Below are 15,029 nucleotides of genomic sequence, written 5' to 3'. Positions count from 1 at the left end.
GAGTCTGATCACTCACGGTGCCGCTACGATCTGAAGTCACGATTCGCAGAACTAGATAGGAAGCGATATGACGACACCCGCTGTTGAATTAGGGCGTGGCTTAGAGAGGAGCATTAAAGGAGCATTCAAGACATTATAAAGACTTGTCTTACTACAGTCAGATTAATCTAGAAGTACCATCCATGCTGAATTTTTTATTGTATTGAAATATGAATTATTTTCTCCCTTTCTTTTTCGTTCTTCCTATCTGTCTCACTCTATCTTCTGTTTCGCAGCTCCGGATATTTGTTCGACCGTCACGTGTGATCCGAGAGGAACTTGTTTCGAAGACACGCCAGGCCTGGCCGAGTGTGGAGGTAGGTGAACTCAAAGAGAGTCATAAATGTGGCCGGAAAAAAAAAATTGTGTTGTGTTGAGCACATGGGTGTGGAGAATTCAATATACTGCCACTCTCCCGGGCAGATACCTGCTTTTGAGTGATACAAAATTTGCCATTCACTCTGCATTGTGCACAAACCATCAGGAAATTCACCGTGGCCTAATATTCAGCCTTACAGTAACAATATTTACTACGAAAGTGATTGAACACGAAGAACCTGTAGCTACAATACAAGGTTACGAATTAAAATATAAGAATTTTGAAAGAACGGCGAGACATATTAAACGTACAGTATGTTGCGGATATGGACAAATTTTATCGAGCCAAGCTATAAGCTTGAGGCATGTGTTCTTGATATGTTGTGTGTTCATACAGTTCCAATGCTTGTAATTTTGATACTAGTAAAAGAAGTCCAACCTAGGTATAGTTTAATGCTGTGGTGAAAAAGGTTGGAATAGACCACGCAGTATAGGGACAGTATAGGGACAGTATAGAGGCACTATAGGGTCACGATAGGGAAACTATAGGGGCAATAGAGGGGCAATTATAGGGACACTATAGGGGCACTATAGGGACGATATAGGGCACAACATGGACGCTATAGGGACCCTATAGGGACACTATAGGGGCAATATAGAGAAACGATAGGGGCAATATAGTAGGCAATATAGGGAGGCTATATGGGCACAATATGGGCACTTTTGACATCTCTTGTTTTTTAGAGCGTTGAAAATCTGTTTAAAGGTCACATAATTTTGCTCTAAAGAATTTACACAGTTGGATCGTTCCTTTCCATTGATAATCTCTTTATTCACCAATATTTTGACTTTAATTGTAGTATTTAAGGTACAAACCTGCTCCTTTCTTTAATGAAACTCTGGATCCATCACTGAAACCAAGGTGGAAGGGGGGGGGGAGGCTCTACTATGACCGAAAGATTTCTAATGTAATAATAGCTAGCTACTTCTAAACTTTGACATATTAAGTTACTGTTTTCTTCTGTACTGATACTTTTTCTTTCTACTGCGTCTGTTTCCTTGGTTTTTAATTTTGTGGACTGGTTGCTAAGGACATATTAAACAAATTATTTTTGCCAAAGGCTTTTCCATTTGATAGATCTTGTTTACTATCTATAGCCCCATAATAACTTTATTAGGCAGATTTGAATGTTAATTTCTCCTGTTCATTTAAAAGTAGTTATTTTTTATTAGAAGTTCAAACAAATATATTTTGTTTTAATGATAAATTCTCTTATTTAATCTCATTAGCTTGACTAACCAATATTGTTTCAAATAAAGGAGTGAAATTCCAAATGTTTGACATTTTCTTATAGTCTTTTAACTGTGTTTTTCTATGTTAAAGGTCTGCTGTATAGCTCCAAACTATAGCAAGCTATCATGGAAAACTTTCTTGAGATTACGCAATCGACCTGCCTTGGTCGTAAAATGACCTCCGTTTACCAAGTAGTCTGCAACGCCTGCCACATTTTTCTTGTATGAGGGTCTTTGTGTGAATGCTGTATGATTAACTACACTGTAGACTTAAACATATTTCCACACAGTGTTTATACAAAGAGCCCAATGGTATTAAGAAGCTATGCAGGCTTATTGTAGAGCCTGCTGGCCGATTGACCACCGTGGCAGGTCGATTACGTAATCACAAAACTTTCCTAGCCACAGCGTGCTTTAATTGGAGCCAATAAAGCAGATCTTGCAGGCTTATTGTAGAGCCTGCTGGGGGCGGGATCTGCTTGCTATCTCGAAATATTTATGTGGTGAAGAGACATACTACCCCATCCTATCGCTCTTTTGAGCATATGGAGTTCACAATTTCTACGAAAACCGCATCTATTGAATTGCTGGCCATATATCGGCCGCCACCTTCCCAGAAAAATAAGTTGAGACCTAATCTATTCTTTGAGGAGTTTTCATCATTACTAGAACGTGTTACTATTATCCCTCGTCAAGTTATTTTGGCTGGCGATTTCAACATTCACGTTGACGTTGATCTTGATCCGCTGGCCGTCAACTTTCGTAACGTGCTCATTTCCGCTGGCCTCCAACAACATGTCAAAGGTCGTACACATAAAAATGGGCACACACTTGACTTGCTCATCACCCGCAAAATCGATGATGTCATATCTGACGTCAACATCTTGTATGATACGGATTCGGACCACAGCGCCATCAATTGTCAGATTGGAATATCTCAACCAGCCGCTATTAGAGTGACAAAAACTACTCGGAATCTGCGTGATCTTGCCATCCCTGATTTCATTAATGACATTGGAAAATCTGCCCTCGCCAACCATCTTGATAGATATCTCGACACATTGGCACTCCAATACGATAATGTTCTTACCAGCTTGCTCGATCACCATGCTCCCTGGACTACCAGGTCTACCACCCTGAGAACAAACGCACCGTGGTACACGGATGATCTGCGTCAAGCGAAACGTGTCAAGCGCCGTTGTGAACGGAAGTGGCTTGCATCAGGTCTGGAAGTACACAGACAAATTTTTCATGAACAGTGTAAGACTTATCGTCAAATGCTTAACGATGCTAAGCGGGCTCACCACCAAAGATGTATTGCCGACTGCGATGACCGTCAATTATTCCGCCTTGTTGACAAAATTTCTAATCCTGATAACACCAGAAGCCGTATTTTACCAGACTTTACGTGTGCTAAAGCATTAGCAAACAAGTTTGCAAGCTTTTTCGACGATAAGATTAAGGATCTTCACGGTCGGATGCACGATGATGACTCACCTGTTTACATTGAGGATCTGTGTCAGTGCTCTTTCACTAATTTCACAGCTGCGACAGTTGGTCAAATTCGCGACGTCATTATGAAATCGTCCATGAAATCATCATCCTTGGATCCGCTACCAACAGATCTTCTAAAGGAATGCATCGAGGCTGTACTCCCTTGCATCACGCGGATTGTAAACCAATCTTTGACATCTGGAAAGATACCGTCCTCTTTGAAAACCTCCAGAGTTACACCATTGCTTAAGAAGGCCAACCTCTGTAAAAATGATCTCAATAATTACAGACCAATATCGAACTTGAAGTTTTTATTCAAGACCATCGAACGAGTCGGTTTCTCTCAAATTAATGAATACCTTCAACGTAATAACCTGATGGCCGAGAAGCAGTCTGCTTACCGTAAATTCCATAGTACTGAAACTGCTTTACTCCGCGTCTACAATGACCTCCTCCAAGCAGTCGACCACCACCAGGACGCGGCTTTAATACTATTGGATTTTTCAGCGGCTTTTGATACGATCGACCATGACATTTTACTTCATCGCTTACATGATCGCTACGGCATTGGTGGGACAGCTCTTGATTGGTTCTCTTCGTATCTCAGAGACCGAGTTCAGACAATTAACATCAATGGTGTTCAGTCCGATGAATATTCAATTAATGAAGGTGTACCACAAGGATCAGTAGCCGGTCCCTCCATTTTTACCATGTATACAGCACCTATCGCCGATATAATAAAGTCCCATGGTATCGAACATATGATCTACGCCGATGACACACAATTGTACCTCGTCTTGGACCCGATGGATCGCGGCAATGCGATTCATAGACTGGAAATATGTATCGCTGACATTAAAACATGGAGTGTGAAAAACAAGCTTATGTTGAACGAATCCAAAACCGAAGTTCTTCATCTTACGTCTAGGTTCAAGAGATCTCCCCCTTTTCCAAATATATCTATATGCGGAGCCGAAATTCCTCCGTCTGCAGCTGTGAAAGACCTCGGAGTCACGCTTGACAACACTCTACAGATGAGAGGTCATGTCAGAGAAGTTGCTCGAAACGCTTCATTTTCATTATACAAAATCGGCAAAATACGTCACTTCCTCGATAATTCATCAACAGAACGCCTTGTACACGCTTTTGTCACGTCCCGTTTGGATTATTGCAATAGTTTATTTTATGGTCTTCCGGCTCGTGACCTTGGGAGACTCCAGTTAGTTCAGAATGCTGCAGCGAGACTTGTCACTAAGATAAAGCGCAATGACCATCATCACATTACACCAGTTCTCCGAGATTTACATTGGCTACCGATTAGAGACAGGGTTGTTTTCAAAGTCTCGCTTCTTACATACAAAGCCCTTAACAATCAGGGACCTACTTACATCTCTGAACTTTTATTGCCTTACAAACCACCCCGGTTACTTCGTTATGCATCTCTTGCCCTACTGGAGCCCCCCAAGAACACCAACACGTCTTTCTACGGTCACCGAGCCTTTGCAGCAGCAGCCCCAGACATTTGGAACAAGCTCCCGGTTGACATCAGAACCGCTCCATCTGTGACTGTTTTTAAGAGCCGTTTAAAAACATATCTTTTTAACAATGACATTTCATAACTTTTTCCATACTTTAACTTTCTTTTACCTTTATCCGCCTTTTTACCATGTCTATTTGTATCTCCTGTTCCTTTAGTTGTTTTTTAGTGTTTTTATTCGTTGTTTGATATTTTGCAGTTTTGTAGTTTTGCATTTTTCTGTTTCACCTTTTACTGTAAAGCGCTTAGTGGCCTTTGTGATGTTAGGCGCTATATAAATGCTTTATATTATTATTATTATTTATCTTAAAATACAGTGATATTTATAAGTGCCTTTACAACAAGGAAAAAAAGAAAAGAAAAAGAGGATTGATTCAGCTTCATTATTTGGTTATTCATGAATGTTCATTTGATGGGAAACTGTGATCAAGTTTGTAAAATAATCAGAAGGCGTGGAAAAAAATTGCCAACCAATCTCCAAGAAATAATTTTAAGTCACTTCAACATTAAAAGAAGGTAGTTTATTTATTTTCACCCCATCAGTTATTAATATATTTTTGCCTGCATTGCGATGCAAGCCTTCAAGACGATTCAGGACCCATATACACAAAATTAGTATTATTATTTTGCACCGTTCTGTACTGTTTTCATGCTGGGTTTGGTTTGCAACGATTGGCCAGGTTACTTTGTAATTTTAACTAATACACTTGACTAGCAATTGAAGCTTTGAAACTTTTTCTATGATTAGCAGATACGTATTATGTACTTGCTCGTTGTATCTTCTTTCTTTTTTTTTAGGGGGGGGGTGGGGAGTGGGGGTCATGGATCAGGCAGATATTTGAGAAATGGATGCTTTTTTTGTTCTCCTTGGCAGTGTCTTGTCAGTCTCCGGATCAAAACTGTGGAGCTCTTGGTGGTTTCTGCTTTGATACAATCCCAGATATCACTGGAATTTGTATTGCAAGTGAGTGCCTAACATCTGTATGTTCAAAATTTATCCATGGTTAAATAGCATTTTTTTGTTTTGGAAGCAGAATAATATTGAGCTGATTTTGATGTAGAAACAAGAAAATTTGACTCTATTGGACCCACACTTAAAATCCCATAAATAGAATTTTGAATCTTTTGCTTTCTTTGACTCGCAGACTTGATATTCACCCGTACCTTTCTTCAAGGTGCTTAAGTATTCAGTATTCAGCTTGGATAACTGTCGAATCAGGATGCCATCATAATGATCATTGCTGCTGTTTGGTCTATTAAAGCGTGCAGGAGTCTGCAAACTTTTAGAGTCACAACCCATGATAGTACAATGAAGAAGACTTACTGATTCACAACCTTCTAGACCCCTTCATCCACCCCCTCCCCTTCCCCCTGCTAGATTATTGCTCAGACTTCATGAAAATAGCTAGATTGAACTTATTTATCTTGAAAATAAGTAGAAGGAAAACAAATGGGTAAAAATATTAATCATTTCAATAACCGATCTGAGTGGGCGGCCAAAATGAAGATAAATTCCGCAACCATGTATGGAGAAAATCCCGCGACCCACCTGGCAACATTTAGTGACACACTTTCTTGGGTTTGCAGCCCGTAAACTTGCAGATCGACCAATCTCTAAAACCATTTTACTCGGAGCTAACGGATAAACCCCGTGTGTCCGTTCTTTTTTCTTTTCTCTTTTGGCTTCATTGGATTAAGTCCTGAAAGTAAAACACCGAACCCTCGAAAATAATAATTTTGTGTAGTGGAATGTGAGGGTTCCGTTTGAGTGACCGAGTCGGCTCTCTCATCTCTTCCGCAGCTTCGGGTGAACTACTTGAATGTAATCCAGGATGTAACGCCGGGGAAACGTGTCGAGCTGGTCTCTGTATTGGGGGTAGGTTGTTCTTATTGGTTAATTTATCATTCTTTTTCACTATGATTTAAATGATTGTTCCGCCATATTATATTGTAGTTTTCTTTCTTACCTACACTGATCTGAATAACGTTTTATTGGGTTGGGGTGGACATGCAACTTTCTCACACATTTAAGAATTTATTCGCCATATTGATTTAAATTTACTCCACTGATCTTTAAACCATATGGCAGGGGAAGTGTTTTGGTGTAGTGGGGGGGGGGGAGGTTGGGGGAAGGCAGGGCAGAGTTGGTGGGCCCTGTACTATACTCTTTTACAGTAATGTAATTACCACCTTTATTATGGCTTAAATATACCAATGGCTTTACATGGACTTCTTTGATTTACCACCTGATATAAAAAAATTATAATTACGTAAGAGGCAAAGCGTGTTCTGACGATGCACAAAGCTAGGTGCGTAAAGGTCTTCAAAAATCAAGGCCTATAGAAGGAGAAGAACTCGAGGACCAAATTAATATTTCCCTGCCTGTATACAAGTGAGAATGTCTAGCATGACAAAGAAACACAAGATTGCTTAATCATGATTTAACCAACTACGGATGCCACTGTAGAGTTAATTTGCCATATCATTTGAATAGTAAAAATGAAAGATATCTTTTAAACTATAACAGTAATGCAATCATTTGAGATGAAATTTGGTAGTAACCCAAGTCCTTGCTTGATCCAGCCTGTGCCTTCCTCTCCTCATGTCCATATCTTTGTCTCCTCCTGTCAATATATTTGTCTCCTCCTGTCCATATCTTAGTCTCCTCCCTGCCCATATCTTAGTCTCCTCATGTCCATATCTTTGTCTCCTCCTGTCCATATCTTTGTCTCCTCCTGTCCATATCTTAGTCTCCTCCTGTCCATATCTTTGTCTCCTCCTGTCCATATCTTTGTATCCTCCTATCCATATCTTTGTCTCCTCCTGTCCATATCTTTGTCTCCTCCTGTCCATATCATTGTCTTCTCCTGTCCATATCTTTGTCTCCTCCTGTCCATATCTTTGTCTCCTCCTGTCCATATCTTTGTCTTCTCCTGTCCATATCTTTGTCTCCTCATGTTCGTATATTTGTCTCCTCCTGTCCATATCTTTATCCCTCCTGTCCATATCTTTGTATCCTCCTGTCCATATCTTTGTCTCCTCCTGTCCATATCTCGTCTATTCCAGTCAGAATGTTTTTCTCCTCCTGTCCATATCTTTGTCTTCTCCTGTCCATATCTTTGTCTCCTCATGTTCGTATATTTATCTCCTCCTGTCCATATCTTTATCCCTCCTGTCCATATCTTTGTATCCTCATGTCCATATATTTGTCTCCTCCTGCCCATATCTTTCTCTCCTCCTGTCCATATCTTTGTCTATTCCAGTCAGATGTTTTTCTCCTCCTGTCCATATCATTGTCTCCTCCTGTCCATATCTTTGTCTCATCATGTCCATATCCTTGTCTTCTCCTGTCCAAGTATTTGTTTCCTCATGTTCGTATATTTGTCTCCTCCTGTCCATATCTTTATCCCTCCTGTCCATATCTTTGTCTCCTCCTGTCCATATCTTAGTCTCCTCCTGTCCATATCTTTGTCTCCTCCTGTTCGTATCTTTGTCTTCTCCTGTCCATATCTTTGTCTCCTCCTGTTCGTATCTTTGTATCCTCCTGTCCATATCTTAGTCTCCTCCTGTCCATATCTTTGTCTCCCGTCCGTATCTTTGTCTTCTCCTGTCCATATCTTTGTCTCCTCCTGTTCGTATCTTTGTATCCTCCTGTCCATATCTTTGTCTTCTCCTGTCCATATCTTTGTCTCCTCCTGTTCGTATCTTTGTATCCTCCTGTCCATATCTTTGTCTCCTCCTGTCCATATCTTAGTCTCCTCCTGTTCGTATCTTTGTCTCCTCCTGTCCATATCTTTGTCTCCTGTCCATATCTTTGTCTCCTCCTGTCCATATCTTTGTCTCATCATGTCCATATCTTTGTCTCATCATGTCCATATCTTTGTCTCCTCCTGTCCATATCCTTGTCTTCTCCTGTCCAATCATTTGTCTCCTCATGTTCGTATATTTGTCTCCTCCTGTCCATATCTTTATCCCTCCTGTCCATATCTTTTTCTCCTCCTGTCCATATCTTTGTCTTCTGTCCATATCTTAGTCTCCTCCTGTCCATATCTTTGTCTCCTCCTATTCGTATCTTTGTATCCTCCTGTCCATATCTTTGTCTCCTCCTGTCCATATCTTAGTCTCCTCCTGTTCGTATCTTTGTCTCCTCCTGTCCATATCTTTGTCTCCTCCTGTTCGTATCTTTGTATCCTCCTGTCCGTATCTTTGTCTCCTCCTGTCCATATCTTTGTCTCCTCCTGTCCGTATCTTTGTCTCCTCCTGTCCATATCTTAGTCTCCTCCTGTCCATATCTTTGTATCCTCCTGTCCATATCTTTGTCTCCTCCTGTTCGTATCTTTGTATCCTCCTGTCCGTATCTTTGTCTCCTCCTGTCCATATCTTTGTCTCCTCCTGTCAATATCTTTGTCTTCTCCTGTCCATATCTTAGTCTCCTCCTGTCCATATCTTTGTCTCCTCCTGTCCATATCTTTGTCTCCTGTCCATATCTTTGTATCCTCCTGTTCGTATCTTTGTCTCCTCCTGTCCATATCTTTGTCTCCTCCTGTCCATATCTTTATCCCTCCTGTCCATAATCTGTGTCTCCTCCTGTCCATATCTTTGTATTCTCCTGTCCATATCTTTGTCTCCTGTCCATATTTTTGTCTCCTCCTGTCCATATCTTTGTCTCCTCCTGTCCATATCTTTGTCTCCTCCTGTCCATATTTTTGTCTCCTCCTGTCCATATCTTTGTCTCCTCCTGTCCATATCTTTGTCTAATCCAGTCAGTATGTTTGTGTCCTCCTGTTCGTATCTTTGTCTCCTCCTGTCCATATCTTTGTCTAATCCAGTCAGTAGGTTTGTCTCACCCTGTCCACATCATTGTATCCTCCTGTCCATACCCTGTCTCCTGTCCTTATCTGTGTCTCCTTTCCCTATATTTGTCTAATCCATTATATCGTCTGTTTATATCTTTGCTTCATCCTGCCTCTATATATATCATCTTTTCTGCATCTGTATCTCATCCATTCTATAAATTTGTCTCTACCTGTCCATATCTTTTCTCCATCCTGTCCAAATCAATGTCTCATCCTGTCCAAATCATTGTCTTATCTGGTCCAAATCATTGTCTCCTGTCGATATCTTTTCCGCATCTAATTTTTTTCACATTCTATTTTTTTTTGTCTCATCCAGTCTGTCATTCAGTCTGTGAAGTTGATTTCTTGAGTTTTCGTACATTTTTGGTTTCGATGATAATTGTTACCTTTGTAGTTATGCAAGCAGATGTGGTTGTGGTTGTGGGTCATGCCTTGCTTGTAAACATGATATCTCAAGAAGGGAAGATTATGCCAATCTTATATTTAGTGTGTAGAAGTACCACATTGAGTAGAAGATGCCTATTGGTTTTTGGGAGGTCAAAGGTCATTTTGAGCTACAAGGGGTCAAATTGTGAAAATCTTGTTAAACACGATATCTTAAGAAGAGAAAAGTGGACCAATCTCAGGTGGATCAAGTGCTCGAAGTCTGTCCTTTTATGTGGAGGTCAAAGACTATTTAGAGTCACCAGTGGTCAAATTGTGGAAACGTTTTAATAATCTACCGTATCTCCCACCTACCAGCAAATTAGATTACATGTGCATTACGTATCATAAGAACAAGAGAGGCTGTTGGCAATTAGATATTAGCTTCAGGGCATCCGTAGATACAAATCCGAAGAAAGTAGAAGAAGCTGGATGTCCTTGGTAGATATCAATCTGTATGCTGAATACAAGAATCATCAGCTGCCAATGTGAATATTGTTTGTCATATCTCAATGCATTTTGCTGTACTACTTAGATTGAAGTACGTTTAGTTGTCACCCACCCTACAGCCTAGTGTGTCACATTCATATAAGATTATTCATGTAACATTATCGAAAAACACTGTATTTTTGCTGTCTGGTTATATAAAATATTTTACTCTTTTGCCATTCCTCCCCCACCCCTTCCCCCTCCCACAGATCCTCAGGTAATACAGCAGTGTGATCCCGCCTGCCTTTCTACTCAAGTTTGTGTCAACAATGTTTGCACTGGTGAGATTTTTTCTTTTTTCTTGTTTCCATCATCGTCGTCGTCGTCGTCGTCGTCGTCGTCGTCGTCGTCATCATCAACTCTAAATCAATTTGTTTGGATTAAACGGTGATGTTTGGGTTTGTGTTGTGCCTCTCCTGTTTTTATGATGCGTAATGCACATGTTATCTAATATGCTGGTAGGAGATACGGTAATAACCGATGAAGGTCATTAGCGTGGTTAGACATTTATGTGTGTTTTTTTTTTCTTTTAAGTGTCCTTCATATCTTATATTCTTTGTTCTGCACAGTTTTGATTACTTCAGTACAACTTTGCATATATGAGGATTAAACTTTTTAACTTGAATTTTTATAGATTTCCAAATTGAAATCTTTTAATGAAGTTTAATAAAAAAAATCAGTTGTGAGATGTCCTTTCAATTCTGGTACACTTTTATAATGTATTGTTTTATATTCTTTTGCAGACCCGTGCAGTCCAAGCCCTTGTCAGGCAAATGAAGTCTGCTCTGCAAATCCACCAAGTCCCACACATACCTGTACAGGTAAATGTGGAAGATGCCCAAGTAAAACTGAGGAATCTATTTGATTCCAAAGTAACTTAAGATTACATTCAACACCATTAGGACCTAGTATATGGTAGTATAAGAGAGCTACCTTTTTGCAAATATCACAGCAAACAATAACTGTCAATAATACAAATAAATTTTCCCTAACAAATGCTTTGAACTGCAATGTACTAAAGTTATGTAATAAACGATAAAAGGTCACTAGCGTGGTTAGACATTTATGTGTGTTTTTCCTTTTAAGTGTCCTTTATATCTAATATTCTTTGTTCTGCACAGTTTTGAATACTTGCTGTAAAACTTTGCATATATGAGGATTACACTTTTTAACTTGAATTTACAGATTTCCAAATTGAAATCTTTCAATAAAGTTTAATAAAAAAAATCAGTTGTGAGATGTCCTTTCAATTCTGGTACACTGTTATCATGTATTGTTTTATATTCTTTTGCAGATCCGTGCAGTCCAAACCCTTGTCAGGCAAATGAAGTCTGCTCTGCAAATCCACCAAGTCTCACACCTACCTGTACAGGTAAATGTGGAATAATAGATGCCCAAATAAAACTGAGGAATCTGTTTGATTCCAAAGTAACTTAATACTACATTCAACACCATTAGGACCTAGTATGTGCAAATATCACAGCACACAATAACTGTCAATAATACAAATAGATTTTCCCTAACAAATGCTTTGAATTGCAATGTACAAAAGTTATGTAATAATAGGTAAAAGGTCAGAAGCGTGGCTAAAACATTTATGTGTGTTTTTTTTTAAGTGTCCTTCAGATCTAATATTTTTTGTTCTGCACTGTCTTGAATACTTCCTGTACAACTTGGCATATATAGGGATTAAACTTTTTAATTTCACTTAACAGTGCGAAATTAATACAGAGAAGAAAATATTGTCAATAGCTTTAATTACCTGCTCATTTAGTGGCCATGAGTATTATGGAGGTTGACACCAACACACTAATATTGAATGTGTTCCTTTCTTCAGCAACTCAAGGTTTGTGCTCAACATTGAGTTGTGAGCCTGGAACAACGTGCATAGCATTCACGAATACTATTGCCCGGTGTATTGGTGAGTCACTGCTTGTAAATGTCTATTGGTCGACTGGCTTTCATGAGCAATAGCCCATTTTGCCAAATTCGTATGATACAAAATTTTCCTGTTTTTTCCAAAGAGTTATATTGATTATAACAGCTTATGCCCTTATTATCAGATGCGGGTAAAGCTTGGTTAGTTAATACAGTTAGTAATACTGACAAATGTACAGGTGTTAAAGCGTCATCTTTAAGATTAGTAAAACCATGTGAAAGACACAACCAAAGCAAATACTGTGAAATTGGAATGACCAATTTCTTAAACACCAGGAGACAAATTTGCACCAACTGCTGCACCAGTTGAACTTGGTCAATCTTTGAAGTATTTGCAGGATAAATTTAATTTAATTCCACTATATTTTATTAGTTAATACAGATCGTCTGCTTTGAATGAAATGTTGAAAAGCTCTATGTGACTTACATTTCCTTTATTTGTTATTTTTACAGTGACTTGTTCATCGCCGCTACAGAACTGTGCATCACTGGAGACGGGTGCAGTTTGTAGGGATTTCAGTGGTACTGCGATCTGCCTATCTGGAGGTAAGCACTCACTGTATGTTACATTCACCGGGAAGGAAGGCTATTTCAGAGTGTAATAGCCATGCATGCAGCCACATTAATACTGTATACATGTTGGAGAAAGCCAAATTTTACAATTTTAGAGCATATGGGACTCTTTTTCTTTTACCTGATTGGATGAAGTTGAAGGTATGGGTAGGGCAGTGCCTCTAACTGATGTCACTTTATGTGTGTGAACCTTTCACACTTGTTTTTTGCAGATTTGAAAAACATGTTACCCCATACTTTTATACAGTCTGATGACTAAATCCTTCTAGATATCCTAAAGCCTTTATTACTTCGATTGCCACCGTCTTAATTCGCTAGACCATAGAGAGGATACCAAACATCAGATTTCCAGCAATCAGGCACATACTGGGGCATAGCTGGCTACCTGCTTGTGGCCTTTTAACAAGTGGAGCAACCCGCACCCCGATTGTTGCTAGCGCTTTTCGGGGATCCGTGCCCTCCTGAAACTTAACCTGCTTGATCCCGGAAAAGTCAGCACACCGGTTCTAAGCTGGTAGATCGGTAGGCCAATTCACTCCCACCCCCCCTGACCCACACGCCCTAATTACGCAACAAAGTGATTTAGTGATCAAATAAACCTATGTAGAAGTGACCAATCAGCAATTGAGTTATTGGACAACAAATCAATGTTTATTAGCAAGTAACTACTGGTTGCCATGGGTTTTTCTTCTTTTTTCCCCCCTCTCCCCTTTTTGTAGGACAGAGTAAACAAAGTGAAGAAATGTGACTTCTCGTTCTCCATGTGAAGTGAAAAGTCGTACCTTTTAACAGAATTTTCAGCCATTTAATTTCACAATGTCTTCTTAATTCTTAACATTTTAATATGTTTATTTTCATTTGAATATACAGCAGGTAATGGCTTACTCGACTGCAATCCTCCTTGCATTGATGGGTTGGAGGCATGTTCTGGAGGGGTTTGTTTCGCTTGTAAGTACACTATTTCGAATCCCTCTCAAATTTTTGAAATATTTGGTAATTTAATGACATTGTGAAACTGCATTTACAGTATACTTGATGTGAAAGTTAGCAACCATCGAAGCTGCATGTACTCAATGGAAACCATTTTGTCAAGATTTTATCTTGTACTTATGTTGCGCATTTTTTATGCTGTCGGCTGCAACATGTACAGAAACGTGAGCATTGCTGCGTGATAGTGTAAAGTACATTTCTCTTGAACCCTGATGTTACATAACTTCATCTTCCAAAATCTGCTGGTACCCAGCTTCACGATCATTGGAGGAAGATAAGGGTGCCTGTAAACCTTTTTTTTTATACCAACAATTGCACAAGTAATGTTGAAAGGAAACAGTAAAACATTAAATTTCAGAGACATTAAATTTCAGAAGAAAGAGAAAGAAGAGTTTTTATTGGATTGAACTGTTAATGAAATGTATTAATTATAGTTTCATTTTTATAGAGCTGCAAGTTAGGCTAGTCGTCAGAGTATTTCCATATATTTTAGACTTTAACAATTTCATGATATGCATACAGCTTCTTACCGCTCCCACAAGGCCTTATTTAATGTTTCCTTATTTTTTTCTCCCTAGACCCTGTTGAAATTGGTAAGTAACAACATCCTTTTTCTTTGTCCTGCCCATCCCCCTCATCCTCCATCCACTTTGGAAGTGCTATATCCTCTAATTGCAAAATTCTTGGAACAGTTGAGACATAGTTTAAAGTGAAATTGAGGCACACGAACACACACACACACACCCACACACTCACATTTCTGATGTAAGGTGAAGTACAATATCTCATCTCCCTATACATTACATGTAGGGAGATGAAATAATGAGGGTAAATGTTCAAGGTTTTACCGTTTCTGAGGAAAACCTAGAGAACTGCATCCATGAGCTATTTGCAAACTGTAACAATTCCAAATAACACCATGAACAGTCACTGCTACAGGTTGCTTGGCCTTTAACAGATAGAACAGAGCATATTTGTTCCTTTAATGTAACATAACAGGATGATGGAATCTGATTGATTAAATAAATGTACCACAACATACACAACAGGGAATTTGGTCTCTAAAAATACTCTTGTAA

General features: G+C 39.3%; 1 protein-coding gene across 3 annotated transcripts in view; it reads left to right on the top strand.

Annotated features, from left to right (window-relative positions):
• Positions 1-14,566, top strand: part of LOC139976746 (uncharacterized) — a 195,477-nt gene extending 180,911 nt beyond the window's left edge. For all 3 annotated transcript variants that reach the window (XM_071985465.1, XM_071985464.1, XM_071985466.1), the window contains 10 exons: positions 276-356; positions 5,556-5,645; positions 6,483-6,557; positions 10,659-10,730; positions 11,193-11,270; positions 11,744-11,821; positions 12,287-12,370; positions 12,841-12,933; positions 13,831-13,908; positions 14,529-14,566. In XM_071985465.1, the coding sequence (XP_071841566.1) occupies positions 276-356; positions 5,556-5,645; positions 6,483-6,557; positions 10,659-10,730; positions 11,193-11,270; positions 11,744-11,821; positions 12,287-12,370; positions 12,841-12,933; positions 13,831-13,908; positions 14,529-14,551 (752 nt within the window). In that variant the 3' untranslated portion in view covers positions 14,552-14,566. The remainder of the gene's footprint in view (positions 1-275; positions 357-5,555; positions 5,646-6,482; positions 6,558-10,658; positions 10,731-11,192; positions 11,271-11,743; positions 11,822-12,286; positions 12,371-12,840; positions 12,934-13,830; positions 13,909-14,528) is intronic.
• Positions 14,567-15,029: the final 463 nt, after the last annotated feature.

The sequence above is a fragment of the Apostichopus japonicus genome, chromosome 12 (genome assembly GCF_037975245.1).
Source record: "Apostichopus japonicus isolate 1M-3 chromosome 12, ASM3797524v1, whole genome shotgun sequence".
NCBI classification, from domain to species: domain Eukaryota; kingdom Metazoa; phylum Echinodermata; class Holothuroidea; order Aspidochirotida; family Stichopodidae; genus Apostichopus; species Apostichopus japonicus.
Note: the sequence above shows the minus strand (reverse complement) of the source record. Positions and strands in the feature narration are given on the sequence as shown.